Source organism: Heptranchias perlo, chromosome 17 (genome assembly GCF_035084215.1).
Source record: "Heptranchias perlo isolate sHepPer1 chromosome 17, sHepPer1.hap1, whole genome shotgun sequence".
Classification (NCBI taxonomy): domain Eukaryota; kingdom Metazoa; phylum Chordata; class Chondrichthyes; order Hexanchiformes; family Hexanchidae; genus Heptranchias; species Heptranchias perlo.
Genome location: NC_090341.1, coordinates 12,650,414 through 12,678,177, shown reverse-complemented (window position 1 = coordinate 12,678,177; position 27,764 = coordinate 12,650,414). Strand labels below are relative to the sequence as shown.

Sequence of the window (27,764 nt, the reverse complement as noted above, 5' to 3'; positions counted from 1 at the left end):
CGCTCTCATACCATCATAGTCTCCTTTATTCAAGCTCAGTACGCTTGTTTGAGAATCAACCTTCTCACCCTCTAATTGGATATGGAATTCAACCATGTTGTGGTCGCTCGTTCCAAGGGGATCCTTAACTAGGACATTATTAATTAATCCTGACTCATTACACAGGACCAGGTCCAAGGTTGCCTGCCCCCTTGTAGGATCAGTTACATACTGCTCAAGAAATCCATCCCTGATGCACTCAATGAACTCGTCCTCAAGGCTGCTCTGCCCAATTTGATTTGTCCAGTTAATATGATAATTAAAATCCCCCATAATTATGGCTGTTCCCTTATTACATGCCCCGACTATCTCCTGATTAATACTTCTTCCAGCAGAGTTGCAACTATTAGGAGGCCTATATACTACGCCCACTAATGTTTTTTTTCCCTTATTATTCCTTATCTCCACCCAAACTGTTTCATTATCTTGATGCTTTGTCCCAATATCATTTCTCTGTATTACAGTGATTCCTTCCTTTATTAACATAGCCACCCCACCTCCCCTTCCTTCCTGCCTGTCCTTCCTGATTGTTAAATACCCTGGCATATTTAATTCCCAGTCGTTGTCACCCTGCAGCCATGTTTCTGTAATGGCCACAAGATCATACCCATACGTAGTTATTTGTGCCGTTAACTCGTCCATTTTATTACGAATGCTACGTGCATTCAGATAAAGAACTTTCAAATCTGTTTTGTGACGCTTAGTTCCTGCTTTTTCCTTTTTTAACACTTTACCTATTACTCCATACCTTCTGTCCCTTCCTGTTACGCTTTCCTCTCTCTCCCTGCTCAGGTTCCCAACCCCCTGCCACTTTAGTTTAAACCCTCCCCAACAGCACTAGCAAACACTCCTCCTAGGACAGCGGTCCCGGCCCTGCCCAGGTGCAGACCGTCCGGTTTGTACTGGTCCCACCTCCCCCAGAACCGTTTCCAGTGTCCCAGGAATTTGAATCCCTCCCCCTTGCACCATTCCTCTAGCCACATATTCATTTGAAATATCCTCCTATTTCTACTCTGACTAGCACGTGGCACTGGCAGCAATCCTGAGATTACTACCTTTGAGGTCCTATTTTTTAATTTACCTCCTAACTCCCTATATTCTGCTTTTAGGACCTCATCCCCTTTTTTACCTATATCGTTGGTGCCTATGTGCACCACGACAGCTGGCTGTTCGCCCTCCCCCTCCAAAATGTTCTGTAGCCGCTCCGAGACATCCTTGATCCTTGCACCAGGGAGGCAACACACCATCCTGGAGTCTCGGTTGCGGCCGCAGAAACGCCTGTCTATTCCCCTTACAATTGAGTCCCCTATCACTATAGCTCTGCCACTCTTTTTCCTCCCAGCCTGTGCAGCAGAGCTACCCGTGGTGCCAGGAAGTTGGCTGCTGCTGCCTTCCCCTGATAAGTCATCCCCCCCAACAGCATCCAAAGTGGCATATCTGTTTGAGAGGGGGATGGACACAGGGGACCCCTGCACTACCTGCCTGCATCTCTTACTCTTCCTGGTGGTCACCCATTCACTTCCTGCCTGTATACCCTTTACCTGCGGTGTGACCAACTCGCTAAACGTGCTATCCACGAGTTTCTCTGCATCGCGGATGCTCCACAGTGAGTCCACCCGCAGCTCCAGCTCCGAGATACGATCGGTCAGTAGCTGCAGGTGGACACACTTCCCGCACACATGGTCGGCAGGGACACTGGTAGTGTCCATGACTTCCCACATCTTGCAGGAGGAGCATATCACGGGTGCGAGGTCTGCTGCCATGACTTGCCTTAGCTGAGTTACCCCTTTTAAATTACGTTGAAATTAGAAAATGTTAACTATACTAGGGACCTAGGTTCACTAAAAAAAAACACTATCTGCTATAAAACCTGCAGATCTTCCCTTTCTTATTACTTTACTTACAGTAAAATGGTAGAAATACTCACCTGAACCTACTCACCAATCAGCTGCCTCCCCTGTGCCACGTCACTTTCTGACTGGTGACGTCACCCTGAACTGCCGCTGGTCTCAGAGTCTCGCTCTCAGAGTAAGCTCTGGTCTCGCTCTCTCCGCGCTGTTTATATCTCCGCTCTGGTCTCGCTCTCTCCCGCCGCTCACCGACTGGACTCTCGCTCTCTCCGCGCTGTTTATATCTCCGCTCTGGTCTCGCTCTCTCCGCGCTGTTTTTATCCCCGCTCTGGTCTCGCTCTCTCCCGCCGCTCACCGCTCTCAGGTCCACTACCGCTCTGCAGGAAAAGCAAGGCAAAGCAGCACCTCCTTCCCCCACTTCACCTAACTCCCACACGTACCGAACTCTCAGCACACTGTGTAATATCCGCACACAGTGTGCTGAGAGTTCGGTACTCAATTCTCTGAATTGAATTCCATTTGCCACTTTTCTGCCCACCTGACCAGTCCATTGATATCTTCCTGTAGTCTACATTTTTCTTCCTCACTATCAACCACACGGCCAATTTTTGTATCATCCACAAATTTCCTGATCATGCCCTCTACATTCAAGTCCAAATCATTAATATATACCACAAAAAGCAAGGGACCTAGTACTGAGCCCTGTGGAACCCCACTGGAAACAGCCTTCCAGTCACAAAAACACCCGTTGACCATTACCCTTTGCTTCCTTCCACTGAGTCAATTTTGGATCCAAATTGCCACTTTCCCTTGGATCCCATGGGCTTTTACTTTTTTGACCAGTCTGCCATGTGGGACCTTGTCAAAAGCCTTGCTAAAATCCATGTAGACTACATCAAATGCTTTGCCCTCATCAACCCTCCTTGTGACCTCCTCAAAAAATTCAATCAAGTTATTCAGACACGACCTTCCCTTAACAAATCCATGCTAACTGTCCTTGATTAATCCGTGCCTTTCTAAGTGACAGTTTATCTGTCGCTCAGAATTGATTCCAATAACTTGCCTACCACCGAGGTTAGACCGACTGACCTGTAATTACTCGGTCTATTCCTCGCTCCCTTTTTAAACAACGTACAACGTTAGCAGTCCTCCAATCCTCCGGAATCCAAGGAGGACTGGAAAATGAGGGTCAGAGCCTCTACTATTTCCTCCCTTGCTTCTTTTAACAGCCAGGGATACATTTCATCCGGGCCTAGTGATTTATCTACTTTTAAAGATGCTAATCCCCTTAATACTTCCTCTCTCACTATGTTTATCCCATTCAATATTTTGCATTCCTCCTCCTTAACTACAATGTCTGTTTTGTTCCTCTCGTTTGTGAAGAAAGATGCAAAGTATTTGTTAAGAATCATGCCAACATCTTCCGCCTCCACACATAGGTTATCTTTTTGGCCTCTAATAGGCCGTACTCTTTCCTTAGTTATCCTCTTGCTCTTTATGTTTTTATAAAACATCTTTGGGTTTTCCTTGATTTTACTTGCCAATACTTTTTCATCCCCTTTCTTCGCTTTCCTAATTTCCTTTTTAATTTCACCCCTACTTTTTTTATACTCCTCTAGGCTTTCTGTTGTATTGAGCTCTCGGTGTCTGACATAAGCGCTTCTTTTTTGCCTTATCTTACCCTGTATGCTCCTTGTCATCCAGGTGACTCTAGATTTGGCAGTCCCACCCTTTTTCTTTGTGGGAACATGTTTACTCTGCACCCCTTTGAATCTCCTGCTTGAATGCCTCCTACTGGTCTGACATTGATTTACCTTCATTTTGTTTCCAGTCCATTTTTGCTAACTCACTTCTCAGCTTAGTAAAATTGGCCTTTCCCCAAATGAGAACTTTAACTCCTGTTCTATGTTTGTCCTTTTCCATAACTATGCTAAATCTAACTGAATTATGATCACTACCACCAAAATGCTCTTCCACTGATGCTCCTTCCACCTGCCCAGCTTCATTTCCTAAAACTAAATCCAGAATTGCCCCCTCTCTTGTTGGGCTTGCTATGTACTGGCCAAAAAAGTTTTCCTGAATGCAATTTAAGAATTTTGTGCCCTCTATACCCTTCACACTGTTTGTATCCCAGTTAATATTAGGGTGGTTGAAATCCCCTACTATTACTGCCCTATTGTTTTTGCACTTCTCAGAAATTTGCCTACATATGTGCTCTTCTATCTCCCTCTGACTGTTTGGGGGTCTATAGTACACTCCCACTGTAATTGTTTCTTTAACCAAAATTGCCACCCCCCCCCCCTCCTTTTATATCCCCATCTCTTTGTCTGAAAACCCTGTAACCAGGAACATTGAGCTGCCATTCCTGTTCCTCTTTACGCCATGTTTCATAATAGCTAAGATATCATACTGCCACATGTCTATCTGTGTCCTCAGCTCATCTGCCTTAGTCACAAGACTCCTTGCATTGAAGTATATACCTTTAAGCACGGCCAAACTCCTTGGTTGTTTATTTTCTAACCTTTATTTCCTCTGCCTTCCAAACTCACTTACTAATTTTCTGCCTTCCATTTCCAGTTCTGCTTCTCTCCCATTTGAATCTACACTCAGGTTCCCATCCCCCTGCCAAGCTAGTTTAAACCCTCCCCAACAGCACTAGCAAATCTCCCTGCAAGGATATTGGTCCCGGCCTTATTGAGGTGCAACCCGTCCAGCTTATACCGGTCCAGCCTCCCCCAGAACCGGTCCCAGTGTCCCAGGAATCTAAAGCCCTCCCTCCTGCACCATCTCTCCAGCCACACATTCATCTGCTCTATCTTTGTATTTCTATACTCTCTAGTGCGTGGCACGGGAGTAATTTGGAGATTACTACCTTTGAGGTCCTGCTTATTAATTCCCTTCCCAGCTCCTTAAAATCTGCCTGCAGGACCTCATCCCTCTTTCGACCTGTGTCATTGGTACTGATATGGACCATGACCTCAGGCTGTTCACCTTGCCTCAGAATGTTCTGCAGCCGCTCAGTGACATCTTTGACTCTGGCACCAGGGAGGCAACATGCCATCCTGGAATCACATCTGCGGCCGCAGAAACGCCTGTCTATTCACCTAACTATTGAATCCTCTATCACTATTGCTCTCCTCCCCCCCCCCGCTCCCCCCCCCCCCCCATACAGCTGAGCCACCCGTGGTGCCATGGACTTGGCTGTGGCTGCACTCCCCAGAGCAACCTTCTCCCTCACGATTAGAACTGAATACCGGTTAGAGAATGAGATGCACTCAGGGAACTCCTGCACCACCTGCCTGGTTCTCCTTGTCTGCCTGGTGGTCACCCATTCCCTCTCTGCCTGCACCCTCTTAAGCTGCAGGGTGACCACCTCCTGAAACGTGCTATCCACAAAACACTCGGCCTCGCGAATGCACTACAGTGACGCCAGCTGCTGCTCAAGCTCCAAAACCCGAAGCTCGAGCTCCTCCAGCTGATGACACTTCCTGCACCTGTGGTTGTCCAGGACACGGGAAACGTCCTGGAGTTCCCACGTGGTACAAGATGTGCATTCGATGGGTGAGCTGCCCTGCCATGCCTCAACTTATTATATTATTAACCAAACCTAACAGAAATAAACTAAAGACTCAAAAAAAAACTCAACAGCTACCCACCGATCAGCTCCTTCCCTTGTGCTGATGTCACTAGGTTTTCTTGCCTCGCTCTTTATCCGCTCCTCCCCCAACTCCCCCCAGGTCCGTTCCCCCTGCCCCCAGGTCTGCTCCCCTTACACTCAGGCTCTCCGAGATTATTCTTGGTTTTATTAACTAATTAATTTATCTAGTTTAAATTATTGATTTAAGCTCCTAGTTAAACCTGACAGAGAAAGAAACAGTAATACTCACCAACCGCTCACCTACCTGTTCTCCTGTGACGTCAATCTTTGAAATCTCTGTCTGTGGTGAGTGATCTCGGGCCTCGCCCCTCCCGCCCGAGCTCTCGATCTCGGGCCTCCTTTTTAAAGCTTTTATTGTAATAAAAATATTACCCCAAGCAAGAATGCCTGAACTCTGCTCCTGATGGAGTGTTGACAGCAGCTTCTATATCCCCCCACAGCTTGGGGTAGCCTGGAGAGTCTGGTCAATATTATGCCTCCTCTCCCTAGCTGAGGAAAATAGGATCGCCAGTGTGGAACAAATGGCCAAATATGCTTTAGCAGCTAACTTAAGACATAAAATAAATAAATGAATGATCTTAATCTCAAATAATGATGGATTCTATGCACTCGCTTCGCAGTGATTACAAACTCAATATTGCCTCATGTTTTACAAAATACTAACTTTTCTAACACATACTTTCATTGCCCCTCCCATTTTTTCCATCACAAAGCAGCATTGTCTCTAAGAACCATGATTCGCTATGCTGCCTAAAAGTGACTATGCCCTGAACCCAAGAAAAATTCCAATACAGTGTCATTTTCCTTTGAAAAACTTTTTGTACTCTGGGATCTGATCCCCAATTGGGTCAAAACCTGAAGAACATGGTTTGAATTTCAGATAATTCTATTTATTCATGGTTATGTGCCGACCTAGCACATTTAATGATTGAACAAAGAACAAAAAGCCAGTTGAAGTACAAGGGCTTCTTTTGTAGAAAGCAGACATCCTGAGTATGTGTACTTGGAACTGACAATGCAAATGAGCTGGATAATCATAGGCAGATGATGCTGAAGCACCCTTGGGTTACTGACTGTATCTCTCCTGCTGTTAGTTCAGTTCCTTTTGTATTGTCAGCTTCCTTGTACTATTGGGCTTACTGACTTCTCCAAACAGATCAACTGAATGATCTTAATCTGGAAAAAAAAATACCAACAGGAAGGTAGAAACAAAAGTTTTTGATAATTGTTAGTGACAGGATACTGACAGTGGCCCATGCTGTTTATCTGAAATAGATAAAAACAACTAAAAACTTAATAATATGAGGTGTAGAACATGTCCTCAGTTGGTAACCCTGTACTAATAATGTATCAATGTATCAATCAATCAATCAATCATCTTCCCCTATATTTTCTCCCACGTTCTAATGTGAGCAAAAAAAGTTGGTGGAAGTATAAAATAGGGAAACCCATTTTGTACTCACTCCAATTTTTTTGCTCATATTGGCAACCAGAGTAAAATATACCCATTTGTGTGAACGTCACCGTATGCCGAGAACACGAATAATAGACAGATGCTATAAGTACAAACCTGATCGAAACCAGAGTAAAACCCCTCAAAAAATTGAAGTGGTTATGTCAGTATAATTCAGGAAGCCATTTCAAGGATGTACTCTGATCTTGGGCATCAGATGGCATTAATAACCTACTACCGGTCTTCATTTAATTTTAAACAGGGATTATTATAAGTGCAGAGGGTGTATTAATGATCCCCAAGTCATACAAGCTGCCTCTCATTTTTCTATAAATGTCAGCTTAGCTTAAAAGTAGTACTCTCGCCTCTGCATGAAAAGTTACGGACACACACAATATAAAGTGACACGTTGCTGCAGTATTGAGGAAGTGCTGCAGGGTCAGAAGTGGTGTTTTTCAGTTGAGATAGTAAACCGATTAGGTGAATGGAAAAGATCCCATGGCACTATTCAGAGAAGATCAGAATGTCCTAGTCAACATCCCTCCCTCAACCAACACCGCCAAAAACAGATTATCTGTTTTATTCATTCATTTGATGCTTGTGAGGCCTTATGTTCAAATTGACTGCTGTGTTTGCCTACACAAAGTGCACTTCAAAAATAATTTGTTGGCTGTGAAATGCATTGGGACATAGTGAGGGTGTGATACGGTTTTATAAAAAGTTGCTTTTTTTCACATTTGCCGACATAGTTCATGATATTGCAGATTACCAGCTATAATTCCCCCTTCCCTTATATCCATTCTATACATAAACTATCTGACCTTTACCTGAGCCCCAAAGATAAGTTTAGGGCCAAACTCACTCTGTGTGTCCATGATTCTGTAAGGGTGGAGAGGATGGTGGTTCAGTTATTTATTTTTTTCTCTGATTTTCTCTCCTTCTCTTCTGCAGGCACTGACTCTTGCTGGGGTATATTTCGATATATACTGACAATACTCCGGTACCACTTTCTTAATGTGTGAGCCCAGACAATGAGTGTTTTGCTAGGCTGTTTGATTGTAGAGTACATTACAACTAGCTCAATCTTGTGCTCACCCAATATCCACACATGCACACTTTGCAGCAGCAGTCATTACAGCAATCAGGAGAGGCAACACTTGGTGATTTTGTTTCCCACCCTAGTTTTTAAACCTTCCTGTTATTCATAGACAAGGGGTGCTGAGGTCAGTTGAAGGCTTTGACTGTGTGTCTTTTTATCCTTCAACATCACAACCAAGCCTGATGCTGCCATCACGTGAAACTTTCTCACTTCCTGCAGGAGATACTGTATAGCAATCAGGCCAATTTTCCCTTCACTAACACAAGGGCCACAGAAGCTAATTGTGGCACTCCGGCACCACCTTGGCTGGGATCAGCGAACTCAGCACAGACTGGCTTTGAATCTGAGACCTTCCTGATCTGTTTAGCTCAGCTGCTCTCTGGATAAACTCGCTGAGCAAATCGGGAGGAAATCTTCCTTCACTTTCGGAAAGGAAAATAAAACTTTCTTTTCTTCGATAAATGTACTTTGAGGAAAAAAATGGTACATTAATTTTCCACTTTTCAAACCACAAACTGATCAACTGTTTACATCTGGAAGATTATTTTTAAATGCATTGCCTCGAACTAGCCACTTCTGTTTTCTTGAGAGTGCAATAAGTTACAACAGACTTTATTGCTTCACAGCCGAGTTTCTGTTAGCCATTTATGATTGGAAGATGATAAATTGTTTGCTTGTTCCTCTTGGATGGAGGGGAGGGGGGGTCGGGGGGTGAGGAGAGAAGGAATTAATACTAGCTGTGTAGAGTATTTAGTGATGTTGGTTGAGGGATAAATATTGGACAGGACACCAGGAAACTCCTATTATCTTTTTCAAATAATACCATGAGATGTTTTACATCCTCCTAAGAGGACAGATAGGACCTCAAATTAACATCTCATCCGAAAGACGGCACCTCCGACAATGCAGCATTCCTTCAGTACTGCACTCACATGTCAGCCTCGATTATGTGTTCAACTTTCTGACTCAGAGACAAAAGTGCTACCACTGAGCTCGCACTCTATTTTATAAGAGAGAAATGTGGTCAATACACTATTCAGATAATATTGTACAATATAATTAAAATTAATCTTGCATTTTCTACTGCATTGTGAGGGATCTGTTTAGCATACAGTTAATCTTTGGTATTGCATAGCTTGAGAACTAGCCAGTGGTCAGTTAGATTTGATGGAAAGCAGATTGCCTGTTAGTCTACAAATCCCAATTTGAATAGTCCTTTACCAGAGAAATGATACATTTGATGAGAGAAAGCTGAATAGACATGTCGGCTACTATCTTTTCTGTTAAAAATAGATTTGTAGAAGCAAACAAAATGCCCATGCATTATACTGATAATGTAAATGATGAGCTAAACCAAGTGCCACTGATGTTTTTTGTGATGTGCTCAGTCTTGCCTGATGAACCTGATTGAATTTTTTGAAGAGGTGACTAAAGTAGTGGATAGGGAAATGTCTATGGATGTTGTTTGTATGGTCTGCCAGAAGGCATTCGATAAAGTCCCTCATAAGAGACTGTTAGCTAATGTTTAAACTCATGGAATTGGGGGCAAATTATTGACCTGGTTAGGAAATTGGCTCAGCAGCAGAAAACAGAGGAGGGATAATGGACAGGTACTCAAATTGGCTGGATGTGACTAGTGGTGCCCCACAGGGATCTGTGTTGGGGCCTCAACTATTCACTATTTATTAACGACTTAGATGACTGGATAGAGAACCACATATCCAAGTTTGCCGATGACACAACGATAGGAAGCATTTTAAGAAGTGTAGATGGGAGCATAAAATTATAGAGAGATATTAATAGATTAAGCGAATGGTCAAAACTGTGGCAAATGTGAGGTCATCCACTTTGGATCTAAAAAGGATAAATCAGAGTTCTTTCTAAATGATAAAAAGCTCAAACCAGTGGCGGTCCAAAGAGACTTGGGGGTCCATGTACATAGATTAAAATGTCATGGACAGGCACAGAAAATAATCAAAAAGCTTAATAGAATGCTGGCCTTTATATCTAGAGGACTAGAATATAAGGGGGTAGAAGTTATGCTACAGCTATACAAAGCCCTGGTTAGAGCACACCTGGAGTACTGTGTTGAATTCTGGGCACCGCACCTTAGGAAGGATATATTGGTCTTGGAGGGAGTGCAGTGTAGATTTACTAGAATGATACCTGGACTTCAAGGGTTAAATTACGAGGAGCGATTACACAAATTAGGGCTGTATTCCCTGGCATTCAGAAGATTAAGGGGTGATTTGATTGAAATTTTCAAGATATTAAGGGGAACTGATAGGGTAGATAGAGAGAAACTATTTCCGCTGGTTGGGAAGTCTAGGACTAGGGGACATAGCCTAAAAATTAGAGCCAAGAGTGAAATTAGGAAACTCTTCTACATGCAAAGGGTGGTAGAAGTTTGGAACTGTCTTCCACAAATGGCAGTTGATGCTAGCTCAATTGTTAATTTTAAATCTGAGATTGGTAGATTTTTGTTAACCAAAGATATTAAGGGATATGGGGCAAAGGCAGGTAAATGGAGTTAGGTCACAGATCAGCCATGATCTCAGTGAATGGCGAAACAGGCTCGAGGGGCTAAATGGCCTCCTGTTCCTATGTTCTTGCTGTAGTTTTCACTCTTCCTGACATTGATAAAGTTGTTAGGACAGCCAAACTTAGCGAAGGGTTTCCATGTTCCTTGTCTGTCAAAGGTGTCTGTTAGATCATTGAGGACCATGAACAAGTTGTTGTTCTTTACATTTCTCCCGAATTTGCCTTACAACAAAGATCATTTTCACAGTGCTTTGCTTAGATCAAAATCTACATTGTGTCTCAAGATCGTTGAATTTGGTGGGCTAGTTCAGATGGTTTAGGAGGATCCTGGCAAGTATTGTAGCAGCAACAGATAAGAGCGAGATGCTACAGTTGCCACAGTTGGAACAGTCTGCTTTACGTTTGTACAGTGCGACAGCCATCGCGTCCTTCAGCCCTCAGGAACCACCTCTTCATCTCAGATTAGTTGGAATATTCTAAAGTGGTGTTTTACAGTAGCTGGGCCTACATGCTTAAATGTTTCAGCTGGAATGCCACCTGAGCCTGGTCCTTGCTATTGTTAGCTTAGTTAATGACATTTTGTTGAGTGATTGATAGGTGCAGAGAATTTTAAGTTGTTTTTGTGGAATTTTGTCATGGAAGCATCATCTGAAAGTTTATTTATTTGGCTCAATCCAATGTTCTTGTAGTCTGTGCTTTTCAGTGATCACTGTACGACCATCAGCATTCCTGTGGGAGGAGCAGCAACGTGGATGATCCAAACAAAGCCTCTGCAAGTTTTTTGAATTATGCCGGCCTGCATAAACCTGGGTTGCCTCCATTTTCTTTCCCAGGAATTCTTCATTTCTCCCATTTTAGCCTGCATTCTGTTTTAGATGTTTGGGTCACGCTGTTTCTTTGCAATGGAATTCTTTTCATTCATACAGCTGAGGTAGACAACACCTGAATCAGCATTTGTATCAAATCACTCCCGGTGATAACGACTGGTGTAGCCTGTTAATTTGTAAACAGCTGCCATGAACTTTGTCCATTCAGCTTCCACTCTGGAGGCCATTACTAATATTTAGTGCTCCTGTGATTGCTTCAGTGAATTCCTAACTCTAATCCAACTTTCTCTTGGTGTTGGGATCTTTTTGATGATGAGGGGTGACAAAAGACAGCTTAGAACAGATTAGATGGTGGTCTGTCCAAGACAACAGTCAGCTCCACACATGGTGCAAATGTTGTGTATCTTGAATGGGATATTTCCATACCATGATATAGTCAAGTAGACACCAGTGCTTCGAATGAGGGTTCATATGGGAGGATTCGTAGTTATCAGCTGGGTGAAGTAAAGTGTTGATCATCAACTGATGATCAGTGCATTTGAACAGCAAGAGGAGACCACTGGGGTTACATGATCCCATTCCCAGCTTGCCATGAATTCCTTCCATGTTTTGTGGTTCTGGCCTGTACAGACATTGAAGTCCCCAAAGGGGATTAGTTTGCCTCCCTTTGGAACAAAGGAAATGGTCCAACGTAGGTCTTCGAGTACTCGTAGTTAAGAAGACATGGATAAAAGTTTCATTAGAGGAGGGGTGAGAAAGGAGCTTAAGTGGGCAACATTACAGAGCTACAAGAAGGCGGTTTTGGCAATAGACCAGGGGGTAGAGTTTCCGCTTTGGGTGCAATTGGGGAATTGCGCTTCAAATTGTCCTGGTTAGGTTACAGTTTAAGTTTCTGCAAAATATCATTTGCATAATCACAAACCTAAAATCTTCCATGAACCAGCGCAATCGGGCAGCATAATAGAACGTAAACGTTTTTTTTTTTTGTTTCCATTAAAAAGTATTCCTTGATGTATTTAAGAGAGGGAACCTGGTGCAGTTTTATTAATACAGCTGAAAATGGATTTATTACCTAAAATAAGTATTTTTAATAAAGGTGTCCAGTCCTCCACCTATGAGTAACCTGATTTAAAATCACTGAAAATGACTTTTAAAAAAAACTATACTGAACCATTTAATAGTTTCTTTGGTGTACATTAGTCAGTTTCTTAGTAAATTAAATATTTATTGATATGAAAAATCTTTTAGAACATGCCTACTAGGTCTGTGTGCCTAAGAAAATGAGCGCAATTTGAAAAGCCTTCCCTAACCACAGCGATCGACGGACTCTCGCAACCTGGGGGCATGGCTAGTTTGTGGGCAGGGCCTGATTTGGGCTAATTGAATCTTGGACCAGCAAAAAATATAGCAGAAAACACGAACATAACGGTTTTTGGGCGTAACTCACGTTTAATTCTGTGTTTAAAATTCCCCGATCCTTTGCGCTGGTTTGGCTGATTGAGCTGGAAACTGGGCGCAAAACTACCAGAATCTCTACCCCACCATGTGGGATTTAAAATTCAGCTCTGGGTTGAACAGGGCATTGAGGTTGCCTGTGGGTTCAGCCAGAGCAAGCAGCCAAGGTAATTGATGAAACCAAACAAAATTGCATCAGTTTTGTCGGTGTTGAGATGTAGGAAATTTTGGCTCATCCAGGACTTGATGCAGGAGAGCCTTTGAAATTAAACTTGAAATTGAATAGAAGTGGTTCCATATTATGGAAGATCTATTTGAATTTCTGTTCCCATAATCCTTCCATATCAGTAACATTTGCTCTTCAAATAAAAATTGACTAACTGTACAGAACAAAAAATAATCATTTTTTAGTAATTATTTGATTTTTAAGGGTTGTAACAATGATGGGACTCCATCTTTAAATTATGTTTTTTTAGTTTTACAATCACTATAAAACAAACTTCTTGAATATAAGGAAGCACAGTAAAGTGCACAACAACTCCTCTGTGCTCTAAGAAAGTATCTTTCTGATCATAACTTTACATTTCAAAACATAAAACTAAACAGTGACTAAATAAAAAGTTACTTTTGTGTGTGTTTTTTTGGCCAATCCCTGCTAAAGTTGAAAAAAGAGAAGTTACTTCGGAATGCTGTTTGTATAACTGTCACAAGAGGGTTAGTCACTTCCTGCTGCTTGGCTGTTGCGAAAACCCTTTCTCTGGTATAAGTGTTCCAGATATGTTGCAGCTTTTTCACTGATTTCTGCAATTTGTTGCTCGGACAACAATTCCAGTCACAGCAGCATTTCACCACTTGGTAAGTCAAACACTAGCAAAAGTTAGAATATGTAGACTTGTGTTTTCAGATGTATTTTTCTAACCAAGTTGTTAGTTTCACAGTGCTCTTAAATTGTGTCTTAGAAGTTTTAGGGCAGTGAATGCGTATGAGGACAAGACTGTCACCGGTGTCACTGTCTTCTGGATATTATTAGCTGGCTTTGCATCTGTTACTGATTATCAATGATATTGTTAGTACTAGTGGGGTTATTGTTTTCTTGGCAACCTCCCCAGTACTACATTCTTGTACATAATGTGTAATATCAAGCGAGTCTCAACATAAGGGATAGGTTTAATAAATACTGTTCTTTCGCCTGCAATGCACATGGCATTTGAATGTGCTTTTTTTTTTCTCTGAGTGACTCTTGGAATTCACCTTCAAATCTTGACACATCTCTGCAGAATTGTACTGTTGTGGGAACAATCAGTTGTACCATATTGGTCTTACATGTAGTAATAAGATGTGCACTGTTGTGGGTCATTCACATGGTGACCAGGAATGCACCATTGTGGGGGACTGCTGGTCAATCACACAGTGATGGGGTTTCAGTAGAACCTAATGGTGGATATGTGGCATTTTTGTGTTATATATATTTGCTAAAGTTCTGAAAAACACCCAGGATCACAATTTTAGATTTTGTCTTACAATCTTTCTAAACTTGGGTTGTATCTGAGGAGAGCATTTTGAGCAATTTAACACTTGATAAAGTACAAATGCTCACAGGTCTCTCAAAGGTACAGGAACAATTAACAGTGATGAATTAAGAGTATCACATGAGAATCATGCGTGCTTTAAAGTAGACATCAGTTGAGACTGATTCTCTTAATTTTACAAGGAATGATACCATTGCCCCTTTTGTGTCTCTCAGGCTCTGTTTATTTACTCCTCCCCACTCCCCTCCTTCAGGCTATTCCTCCTTTTATGTGGTCATCCAAGTGGTGCATCATGCCTCCATTTATGGCATTCAAGAGCAGCACATAATTTGAGAGTGCCAAATTGGCTCATTTGGTAGTGCTTTTGGATCTGAATTAGAAGGTTGGGGTTTCAAGCCCTACACCATGACTTGAGCTCATTATCGAGGCAGACACTCTAGTGCACTACTGGAGGAGTACTGTGTTGGAGGTGTCATCCTTTGGATCAGACATTAAACCAAGCTTCTGTCCACCTGTTGAAGAACAGCAATGACTTCTGGTTTTGTTAGAAAAACACATTAACTGGCCATTCATCTCAATGCTGTTTGTGAGGTGTGGGTGCACAGAATGGCTGTCAGATTTTACCACATGACAGCAGTCACTTCATCAATAATTCATTCAGTGAAGAGCTTTGATTTGTTTTTTTAAAATCAAAAATATTATTAGAAGTTAATGATGAAGGACTTACTTCACTGAATAGGGCATACTGAGAATGGGGCTATCCATATGGGCTGAGCGGCCTTCCATTGTTCAAGCCATTCATGAATTTAATGAACAACTGGCTTTTTGATAAAGGAGTACGATCTGAAAAAGGCACTTAAGACCCCATCAGCAGAGTGGCTGTTTGAAGCAGTCCTCATATTTTTACAAAACATTACTATTTGGACTTGACTGCCAGAGGTAATTTGTATTTTGTCAGATCTGCTTTGCTTCTTCTAGAGTACGAGGATTACCCTTCTGCCCCTGTATTAAATTAGATTGCTGCAGTGTATGGAGGATGGTGAATAAAGAATAATGTACGGTTAGGTATCTTGTAGAAAATTGTGGGATGGTTTCGCCCACACATCTTCCAGTCTCAAGATGTAGAGCAGCTTGGTAGATGTAGAACAGGCCTCCTATCCTCTTAGCTCTTCCTCCAGCCTCTCAGCCAAAGAATGGTGTGTAACACAAAGTAAGCCTGGAGTGATGGGCAGAAAATAATCTGGCAGATGCCACTCGTTATGCAATAGGATTATCTGCTAGGGCCAGGTTGGGAATTATTGTGTAATATAGCACCTCTCCATCTGAGCTGTAGTGAGTGACATTGTACTGGAACAGGAACTAATTGGTTGAGGCAATGGCTGCAATTTCCTGCTCTTCCTTCGCTAATTTTTAAGCGTAACAGGACAGGTAGGGGAGGAAAGTGGGCTGGGGACACTCTGGAGCTTCTCCATTCTTGCATGCCCCCCAGTTTCCTCTAGACAGGCAGCTTACAATATGCCCACCAACATATTGGCAGGTGCAAATGAGGGAACTATGTTCTTCAATGTATCTCCTGTCATTTGTGCCATAGCAATACTGGATGCCAGGGATGCCTTTTTGGCCCTTGGAGTCCAGAATTGCCATGGCGGGGTGGGGTGAATTTTTTTCATTGCTCATTGATACTCATTTAGGGTTCTGTCAGAACTACCTTGATCCAGACCACATCACAGCCTTGATTCAGACAATGGACACGAGCTCAGTGCCAGAAGAGAGATGAAAGTAGCTGTCCTCGACATCAAGGCAGCATTCGACAGAGTATGACTTCAAGGAACCCTAGCAAAACTGAAGTCGTTAGGGGTCAAAGGGAAAAGCCTGAAGTGGCTGGAGTCATACCTGACGTAAAGGAAGATGGTTGTGGTTGTCACTCATTTCAACTGCAGAAGTTCTTCAGGGAAGCATCCTTGACCCAACCATCTTCAGCTGCTTCATCAATGACCACCTTTGTCATGACGTCAGGTGTTGGACTTTTCGTTGATAATTTCATGTTGTTCAGCTCCATTCATACCTCCAATAATGAAACAGCTGTTGCCAGCCTACAGCAGGACCTGGATAAATATCTAGTCTTGGACTAACAAGTGGCAAGTAATATTTATGCCATATCATGCCAGGTAGTGACCATAATGAACAAAAGAAACCCCTGCCATCTCCCCATGATCTTCAGTGGCACCACCATCACCAAGTCCCCCACCATGACCATCTAGGGGTTAACTTTGAGCAGAAGCTGAACTGGACCAGCCATATAAACACCATGGCTACTTAAACAGGGCAGAAGCTAGGTACTCTGTGACAGCCGGCTGACCTCCTGACCAATCGCCTGGATGAGTGCAGCCACAACAATACTCAAGAAGCTTAACACCCTCCAGTATAGAGCAGTTCACTTGATTGGTGCCCCTGCTGCTGGATCCAGTATACACCCCATCCGCCTATGTACGATCTACAGGTTGTACTGTAGCAATTCACCAGAAATGAGAAACAAATCTGCCTTGCTTGTACCCTCCCCAGGAATGTGAGATGAGAATGAGAAGAACCTGCCCAGATATGAGAGATGAGAAATAAACCTGCCTTCTGCATACCCTTCCCAGGAATGTGAGTCAAGAGTTAGAAAAACCTCCCCAATTCATAGAAGTATCAGAGTAGGATACAGCACAGAAGGAGGCCTATCATGCCTAGGCTGGTTCTTTGGTAGAGTGATCCAATTTTTCTCACTCCCCTGCTCTTTCCCCTGTAAATTTTTTTTCTTCAAGTATTTATCCAATTCCCTTTTGAACATTATTATTGAATCTGCTTCCATCACCCTTTCAGGCAGTGCATTCCAAATCATCATTACTCGTCTCTGGTCCTTGTGTCAATCACCTTAAATCTCTGGTCCAACCTTGCTGCGACTAGAAACAGTTTCTCCTTATTTACTATATCAAAACTGTTCATGATTTTGAACACCTCTATTAAATCTCCTCTTAACCTTCTCTGCTCTAAGGAGAACAATCCCAGCTTCTTCAGTCTCTGCACATAACTGAAGTCCCTCATCCCTGGTACCATTCTAGTAAATCTCTTCTGCACCCTCTCTAAGGCCTCGACATTCTTCCTAAAGTGTGGTGCCCAGAATTGAACACAATACCCCAGCTGAGGCCTAATCAGTGTTTTATAAAGGTTTAGCATAACTTCCCTGCTTTTTTACTCTATGCCTCTAATAATAAAGCCCAGGATCCCATTTGCATTTTTAACGCCCTTCTCATCTTGTGCTGCCACCTTCAAACATTTGTGTACATGCACCCCCAGGTCTCTCTGTTCCTGCACCCCCTTTAAAATTGTACTTTGATAGCACTTTCCTCCCCTATGACCTCTACCACCAAGAGCATCAACGTGGTGGGAATACCATCATCCTCAAGTTCCCCTCCCAAGTCACACACCATCCTGATTCGATCATATAATGCTGTTCAATGAGAAGGACCACTAGCACCTTCTCAGGGCAACTAGGGATGGGCAGTAAATGTGGCCCACATTGAGATCCATTAGTTTTTTTTTGAGAAGAAAGTCTGTCCTATTGATCTCAGACCCTTCAATGGCACAGGCCTGGGGTGGGATTTAATTTTTTTTAAAGTTTTTTTTAAACTTTCACTAACTTGGAGACTGCCAGCTTATATTTTGGTACGCCTCTGAAGCCTGCTCCTGCTAAAGTCCATTTCTGCGTCAGCCAGAGCCTATTTAGAATATGTGCACCTGAAATCTGCAAAAGATAAAAATCCAGGTTAATTTTTTTTCAGTGTAAAGTTAGCAAGTGTTTGGTTAATTGCAATTTATTCAAGAATGATAGGAGTTGTGCTGATAATACTGCAGTAATAATATGGCTGTTCACTTCTCTTTGAATATCATCCCAAATGATGGAGTTGAGGAAAAGTGGTTTAAAAAAATGTCTATTTTTAATTTGGCTATTTTTTTCAGTATACTCTTTAATTTTTAAAAAGACTTGAAGGATTGTGAACATTAATTTGAGGGATGTCTACAAGGAGAAGTGCTTTTTACCCCCAGCACATTTTCCTTGTATCTGATAAGTCGCATCAAACACACTAGTATGTTCCTCTTCCTCTTCATGTTCCATTTACACTGTTTTGAATGTCGGGAAACTCCAGAAAATGTCCTTCCTTTCCAACAAGAGGGTCTCAGCATCAACATCCCCTTTTACATTCAAACCATGGATTTGGAGTTGCCTGTGCCACATGAGTGTCCACTGCTATTGTAGCTAGTGTTCTTTTCTGATCATTCAAATATTTATAATTTCCAACCAAACATCAACCAACTTTAGTTACACCAACAATGATACACAGCTGATTTGGTGGAGAAGTTGTGATTAGTATTTTTAACTGAGCTGATGTCAGGTTCTCAGCCTTGTATCTTCCTAATAAGTCACTCATACCTTTATCACCACTTATTACCCTAGTAACTAAGTTAACCGGATAATTAGAAGCAAAAGGAGAAATATGTGTTAAACTATGGCTTTGCCCCTTCCTATCTCTGTAACCTCCTCCAGCCCTGCAATCCACCGAGATATCTGCATTCCTCTAATCCTGGCCTCTTGTGCACCCCTGACTTTCTTCAACCCACCTTCTGCTGTCTAGGCTCTAATCTCTGGAATTCCTTCCCTAAACCTCTCCATTCTCTCTTTCCTTTTAAGACATTCCTTAAAACCTACCTCTCCCTGTCCTAATATCTCCTTCTTTGGCTCTTGTCAAATTTTTGTCTAATTATGCTCCTGTGCAGCGTCGTGGGATATTTTGCTATGTTAAAGACGCTATATAAATGCAAGTTGTTGTTGTAAATGGAACAGTGACACATTATACTACTCAGGAAAGAGATCAAGGATTATAGAATAGGGAATAAATCGGGTAAACTATGAGAACAACGCTTAGCAAATAAGTTATTGGATCCCCACCTCCTATGCTACCAAATCCCAGGAGCTCAAATCTAGTGCTGCCAAAACCCAGGATCACCCACCAGTGCCACCAAAGCCCAGTGTTCAGGGCCACCCACAGTGCTGCTTAAGCCCACTCCCCCTATCCAGTGGTCAAGACCACCTGCAGTGCAGCCTAAGCCTACTTCCCCTCTCCAGTATTCAGGACCACCTGCAGAGCAGCCTAAGCCCACTCCCCCTATCCAGTGCTCCTACATACCAATACTTAACTCCAACTTGTACATCTTGCTGAGTATTCTCGGGTTTAAAACAGATAAGGGATAACATTTAAATATATATGTATTTATCACAAATATATTTTATATTTATATATATTTATGGCTTTCAATGGACAGAATCATGGAATTCAATCTTCAAAACACTAGTATAAATCCCAGAATACCACTTAATGAAAATGGAATTTACTTAATTACTATAAATCAGTTACCCCAATGTGGCATAAAACCCCTGTTGACGTAAAACAATTCACTGCGAGCAACACCACCGGAGCTCTAATATTTAATTAAAACTCTTGCACTTTCTGTCCAGAATCCTTACTTCCTGTGTCACAATTTTGAGAAATGTTTCTTGTCAACAGTTACAATTAAAACTGTTTATGTTAACATTTATCATGGCATTTCTGTATGGAAGCAGTTGCCTGTTGGACTGTGTTTGTACACTCCGGCCATTAGGCTACATCGCAGCACCTCCTGCTTCCTTCTCCTTCCGTAGCTCAGCTGCTAACCCAGCGTAAGCCAGACCTCTGAACCTGTAGCAATTGGTCTGCTGCTTCAGTGCCTTGCAAATTGCCTTTAAGTTTCAAAAAAAACTTTGCACCCGTGTTTTCTCATTTCTAGTGGTCTGTATTTTCTCTAAAGAAATTTTAATTTTGCTCCTGTAGCCTCCAGCACCATTCTATTCTTCGTTTCCACCCGCCCGCCATTTTAAGCTGCTTTATTGTGCTTTGATGTAAGTGTCCAGAATTTTGTCCCATCCCCCTAACAGGCCATGCTAAATGTTTTCACTTTTTCCCTGGGTTGGTTTCCCACTCGCCTTGTTCATAATTTTTTATTTTTGTTTCCCGTTTACTTTTCACGAACCCTGCACCTCTCTTTTTGACAGTGATTGAGTTTTAATAATATGTTCCCCGCTCATCTCTTTTTCTCATACCCTTTGCTTTTTATAGTGCCAGCCCAGCTCCATTGATTTTTGCGGCCCTTTGCTTTTTTTCTCTTCCACTCCTCAGTTTTGTTTAGGCCATTCAGTCCTGGAAATGGCTGCCCTTCCACTCACTATACCACCCACCTGCTTGCCCATCCCACTTTTTAAAATGTTGTTCCTTCTTTGGTTTTCATTCGCTTCCTTCTTTTCCCCTCATTGCCACCAGCCCCAGCTCCAGCCCTCTCTGCTTCATCAATTTATTGCTGCCCGCTTATCCATTTATTCACTGCTGCCCACTGCTTTAATTCACTGCTGCCCACTGGTCCATTAGTTTTTCTAAATTTACCACTGTGCCCTCTACTGCATTAATTAATTTGCTGGTGCCCATGATTTATAGTTTTAGTGATTCAGTGGTTACTGATACTTCATTAATTCAATGCTCCCTGCTTAGCTGTTTTGCAGTGTCCACCAGTAACCTTTTGTTGTTGTCATTGAGTAGTGATGCATGTGTTGGTTTTTGTAGGGTGAGTTTTCTTGTTCCGGTTGTATGTCTTAAAAAAAAAATCATATTTTGTTGTACCTTAACTTCTGTTATTAACAGTTTATTCTGTTAATCTTTAATCTATTTATTAGACTAACCACTTCTGTTGTCTGCTATTTTAGGGTTTACTATCATCACATTCTTTCAAAACACTGAAATAAAACTTTGCCACATTGTACAGGTCTTCACTCCCCCCTGCGCAATGTCCCGGGGGATCGACTAGTATATATTTAAAAACATACCTCCACGTTGCCAATTGAAGAGGAAGACTGACACAATGACTGTTTCACAGACGGGAATGGTACGTGAAGCCACAGGACCTAATTGGGGTGCGAGAGAAAAATTAAATAGTCAATCAAACAAAAGATTATGCATCAGTTTTACCAGAGTTATAGAATGAGAAACCTGGTTTACGCATGTTTCATTACAACCTGGTCTCTTTTCCCAAAGAAGAACATTCTTTTTGTTAGCACATGTATAGACACTTAATTGAATTCTAACATTTTATTGCTGTTAGTGTGAGAAGATCGTTACTGAAGAGTTGAGAGCAGTTCCTCTGCACCACCGTCCAGAGTTTGTGGAGGCCTGTGCAGACCTTATCAATGAAGAATGGAAGAGGAGCAAAGCATCTCGAATTCATTCACTCCAGAAATCCTCCAATGGTTTCCCAGTTTGTCTCGTGTTGATAAGGACGCTGAAGAATGTTGGCAAGACGAGGAATGAAACCAAAGGCCAATTGGTGGGTCACAGCAGGCTCTCCCATGTAGTTGGCAAATCCGCTGGCTTGTTCGTGGAGACAGTCGTTATTGATAAGGAGTTCCGGGGCAAGGGTTATGGTAGAAAACTAATGGAAGCCACAGAAGCCTATGCCAAGCTCCGTGGGTTCAAAACCCTGTATCTCACTACTCATGATAAGCAACACTTCTATTCCCACTTGGGATATGTGCTATGCAAACCAGTGCAGAATGCAGGGTCTATGACCACATTTATGCACATGGAATTCCTTGAAAGGCTTTGTGCGAGTTCTACTCTGCAGCCCCCCTGTAGTTCCAGTCCCTCAGAATCACCAGGGACAGTTTCAGGTTGTTCTGGTGGTGTATACTTAGGTACTACTACCCACCCCACCTCTCCTAACTCCTCATCAGCTCAGTTACATTTGTGGACCCCACTCCCTACTCCTACTCCATCTCTTTCACCACCACTTCATTTTCAGTCACTACTACCCCCTCATCCATCGCCACAAGTACCATCTCCTTCAGAACCATCCCCTTCACAATCGCCTGCACCACTTATTTCTGCAACTGCTCAGATAAATAGACTGAAACCTCCTTCATCATCTTGCCCCATCTCATCATCTTCCCAGTCAAATGGGTCAATTACTTTTCCATCCTCGTCTCTCATTGCATTCTCTTCGCAACCTGGACAGCTGCAACCTTCCGTGTCTTGTTTCTCAACCACTTCCCAGTTAGATGCATGTATTCCTACTCCTCCCCCTCCCCCTCCCCTTCCTCCACCCCCACCACCACTGCCAGCCCCTCCCTCTCTGTTCTCTTCACAGTTACATGGACAGAACCTTCCTTGCAGCTCATCCTCTCTGTCACTCACTCTACCTATTTCCTGTTCGTCCCGATTACATTCCCCTTCAGCTCTTCCCCATCAGCTTTCCTCGCCCCATACAGATTCAGTGACTATGCTTCCTGCACCACCACCCTTGCCTAGGGCTTCTGAAACTTTATCACAGTTATCCCAATTTCCTTGTCATTCTGATATACCAGGAGACATGTGTGAACCATTTAAGGAGGAAGGAGAAGCTGCACGGAGCCAGTTGGAGACCCCCTACCGAGATGTCAAAGGCCTTCCTGTCTTCTGGATGAAGAAGGACGTGTAACTTGATAAAATCTGTTTGATGGCTTTGAGCTAGCTGGTGCCAAATGAAATGCAGTGGAAAACATTCTAAAAGGACCACCTTAAGCACTGGTTGATGATGGTCTTAATAAATGGGTAGTTGCTTACATTAATAATTCAGACCTGGAACAATATTATTGTTGAATTGATGTCAGTTAGTTTTTAAGAAAGGATGTAGAGAAATACCAGCCATCTGAAAGTGGGAGAGATTGTATTAGAGTGCAGAACTGACATTGACATTCTTGCATGGTTTAACTAAAGAATGGAAATGCATACCTTTTATAAATGTGAAACTGGCTGTCAACTCCCTAGAAGTTCAAGACATGCTGGCCAAGGAATTTTTTCAAGCAATAATGTACTCATTAACTTCACTGTTTCGAGAAAATTATGTTTTAGTTGAATGTACAAAAGTACTGTAACGTTTCCATGATCATTTTTAAGCATTGAGTGTTTTTCATCTTTTCCTTCACTTTTATTTTGCTCTGTGCCTTTAGGTTTCCTGATCGAACAAGTAATTTTTTGCCAGACCTGCTCTTGAGCTAGCTGTTGAGTTACAAGATTGTCATCAGGGATGGACACATCTTTTTAAGTTTAAAAAAAACCTCCTGATGCCTTCCTTAGCAAGATTAAACTTGCTGTGTGAGTTGTTATGGGTGTGAATGTAGTGTTAGTGAGGATTCTATCACAACATTAGAATACAAGGATGTCCTAAAGGATGATGTTAAAAATAAAAAGGGAAATGGTACAATGCTCAGTGTGCCTTACAGGCCCCCAAACAGTGGAGATGGAATAGAAGGGGAGACCTGCGGACAGTTCACAAAGATATGTAAGAACAGGGCAGTAATAACGGGAATAAAGGTAACACGTGGTCAAAGTGGAAAATGTTTTTTAGAATGCATCCAGTACTGTTTCTTAGATCGGTATGTTTCTAATTCAACAAAGAAAGAAGCATTGCTTATTTAGTTCTGAAAAATAAAGTGGGGCAAATACATTTTGTGAAAGTAGGAGAACAAATGGGAAATATTGACCACAACATAGGTTCAACATATTTTATAAAATGTAGGGTCTAAGATCAGGGTGCTGGACTGGATAAAAGCAAAATTCAATGAGATAAGAGATCATGCCCCAAACTAATGGGGCAGAAAAATTAGCAAACAGATTGGCAGTGGGAAATCTTCAAATATGAGATGGATAGAGTGCAAAATAAATATATTCCTAAAAGGCGAAAAGGGATACAACCACGAATAGAGTTCTGTGGATAAATAGGTTAAAGCTAATCTGAACCCTAAAGGGGAAGCACATGATAAAATTTGTGCTAGCGATACTAAAGAAAATCATGAAGAATATAGATGCTGTAGTGGGAATGTAAAAGTGTAAAATTAGAAGGTTTGCAAGGGAATATGAAATAAAGCTAACATAATAATAGGAAATCATAAGCATTTAAAAAGTAAAAAGGTTAAAGAGAAGGTAGGACCGCTCAGGGCTGAAGGGTGGAGTCTAATTGTGTGTGAAGGAGATATTAAATTAATATTTTAGTCACGTTTTACAAATGATGGTTGAAGTGAGAATGTAGGTGCACAAGAGAAGGATATGAAACAAATGTTAGCAATAACTGGAGAAAGGAACTGGTTCTGAAAAAATTAGCAGAACTCAATGTGGATGTAACCAGGCCCTGATGGCATGCGTTGTAGGCTGTTGAAAGATGACAGAGAGGAAATAATAGTCTCTGGCCGCAATATTTCAGTCCTCTTTAAATACGCAAATTGTATCATTAGACTGGAGCGTAGCCAATGTGACACCTTTGTTCAAGAAGAGTGAGAAGAATCAACTAGATAACTATATAAACCAGTTAGTCAGATCAGTTATGGGCAAACTCTTAGAAACCATAATCCAAGATAAAATTAGTGAGCATTTAGAAATGCATAGGTTAATGAAGGACAGTCAGCAAGGATTCATTAAAGGCAAGTTGTGTTTGATAAATTTAATAGAATATTTTTGAAGAAGTGATCAATTCGATAAAGGGAGAGAATGCAGTATATGGATTTTCAGACTATGTTCGATAAGGTGTCTCACAAGAGACTTGTTACAAAAATTCAAGCATATGGTGTATGAGGAAATGTAGCAACATTGATAGACAATTGGTTAATGGACAAGAAGTGAAAAAAGTGAGTGTTACTTGGATTCGAGAAAGGTTGGAAATGGTGTACTGCAGGGGGTCAGTGCTCGGTCCAGTTTTTATAATTGTTATATAAAGATGACTTGGACCTCAGCAAAAGGAGCACAATCTCAAAATTTGCTGACAACACAAAAGTAGGGGGTTTGACAAACAGAAAGGAGGACTGTAAATTACTTCAGGAAGACAAAGACAGGTCAGAAGAATTGCCAGGTGGCAGATGCAATTTACTGCAAATAAATGTGGGGTAGAAAATCAAAGAATGGAAAGGTGCTGAAGGATGTATTTAAAGAGAGAGACCTAGAGGTTTGATACAAATTTAGGTCTGTCATTGATGCCTTCTCAGGTTCACTGGTGTCAGTTACTCCCAAAAGTGTCTGATGTGGGATATTGGAAGAGACCCTGTAACTTGTATTGTCTGATGTTCTGAAATACTTTTTTTTTCTGTACATTAGTCTTTTGAAGTGACAGTATAACTTTGCATCATCATACTTTTATGGTAGTGCCCTATAATCTACTTGTACAATAGCACAACCTAAGGACATATCAGTAACATCCCCATGTCATCTGACCTAGGTATTTGGGTTTTTCAGTTTTTCTGTGTACTGACAAAACACTTGGTAAGATGAGGTCAGATTCAAATTATTAAGCTGCTTTATTGCACAATAAAGTGAACATACTGAACAGCCATTAAGACCAGCCTCGTGTAATTCAATCTGTACAATTTATCAATGTATAAAATACAAAATAAAGAACATGCCATGCTTGCCCATATCAGTGGGTTGCCTTGCTTAACTTAAACAAAATGGCTTCTATTGTCCAACATTTCTAACCTCTTTGCCTCAATGAAAGCTCTTTAGCTTTCCCTTTAACAAACCTGACTATGCCCGCAACCTTCCGTTTTCAAAAAAGCCTGTCTCTCTTTACTTATTTCTCTCTGTTATCAAACAGACAGGGATCAAAGGACTTCCAACACAATAGGTGTGAGGTTTTTCAGTTGCTTGTACAAGCTCACAAATTGCCTATTGTTTAGTCTATGAGGAAAACAATTTCTATTTAGCATATTAACCACCTTTCATCTAGCCTTTAAACTTGTGAGAATATACTTTGCTTAAAACCTGCTTTATATAAAAGGACATTAAAGCCACAGAGAACATACCACATAGATTCACCAGGGTGATGCCAGGGATGGGAAACTGGGAGGAGAAACTTGATACACTGGGATTATTTCCAGTGGAACAGAGAAGGCCAAGGGGAAATTTAACAGATATTTTTAAAATAATGAACAATTTTGATAGAGTAACTAGGGAGAAACTTTCCTCTGATTAGGGAGTACGCAATTGAGGTCATTAATTTAAAATTGTCACTGAGAGTGAGGAGATAGGTCGGGAGAAATTTCTTCGCTCCAAGGATTATTGGAGCATGGAATGCTTTGTCACATAGAGTGGTTGAGGCGGAGATCATAGCATCTTTTAAAGTAAAATTGGATAAATATTTGAAGCAGAGGAAGAAACAGGACTATGGGGAGAGTGCGGCCAGTGAGACCAGGCTTGGATCAGTCTAGCAAAGCATCAGCTCAGACATGCTGAGCCAAATAGCCGCTTTCAATGCTGTAAACCTCTGTACTTGTATGATTAATATGTGTTCGACCACGGACACTCTGAACTGGCAATATTTGTTGTCTGTTATATTTTATTGATTCATTTACGTGAGATTTGGAGCATTTATTTGAACTCTTAAGAATAAAACGTGTTCCTTTGATATATTACTTTTCATTGTTTTAACCAATCATTTGTGAATTAAAGGATCAATGAGTTAATGTTTTCATGTTTCTGAGTCAGCTACTGTTCCCCACTGGCTGGCATGAGATTGCGAGCATATCGCATTGGAAATCTACATTTTACCTCTACCCTGGTAATGTGCCAGCCCAAAGACAGTTGATCACTCCAGCTGAATAAAAATAGTATTTTTAATTTTGCTGTTTAATCCACTATATTCATTAAATGTACTGATCAATATAGTTCCATACCTGTGTGCTTTGTAATCTATATAACACTGTTGTTCTACAACCTTGGGTTGTTAACTATTTTGCTAGGTGGCACACATTCAACTGAATCAGTGAAGAAAACTTGAATTTAATTTTATTCAACAAAAAATTAATAGAGGATGGATACAGGTTCATTTCAGCTCATTCCCTTCAACTCGTACTCCATGACGGTCTGTCTTTTTTTACATTTTGTTGAATTATTGAGTTCCAAGATGAGGGATGTCTTCACTGGGGAATGAAATATCGTCTATTCCTGATAAATGGCAATCAATTTTTGTACTAAAAAATTGAGTTATCCAGTAATTTGAAATAAGCAACGTAAATAACACAGCAATGTGGGAATTTAGTGTTTAAAAATGGAATTATCAGATCATTCAAAATGAGTGATTTGAGGTAAGAGTAGACTAGTTTTCCACTTTGTGCACCCTATGTTAGCATTGAGCACTCAAGGGTAATGGATAAAACAGGTTGGATGTTAGAT

The 27,764-nt window shown here is 41.6% G+C and overlaps 1 protein-coding gene across 4 annotated transcripts in view; it reads left to right on the top strand.

Annotated features, from left to right (window-relative positions):
* LOC137334062 (hyaluronidase-1-like) overlaps positions 1-27,764 on the top strand; it is a 65,095-nt gene that overhangs the window by 20,679 nt on the left and 16,652 nt on the right. For 2 of the 4 annotated variants that reach the window (XM_067998508.1, XM_067998509.1), the window contains exon 3: positions 21,676-21,897. The exons of 1 other annotated variant lie outside the window; for it this stretch is intronic. In XM_067998508.1, the coding sequence (XP_067854609.1) occupies positions 21,676-21,897 (222 nt within the window). Of the gene's footprint in view, positions 1-21,675; positions 27,263-27,764 lie in introns of those variants that run through there. One more of the 4 variants, XM_067998511.1, reaches the window with a different exon arrangement.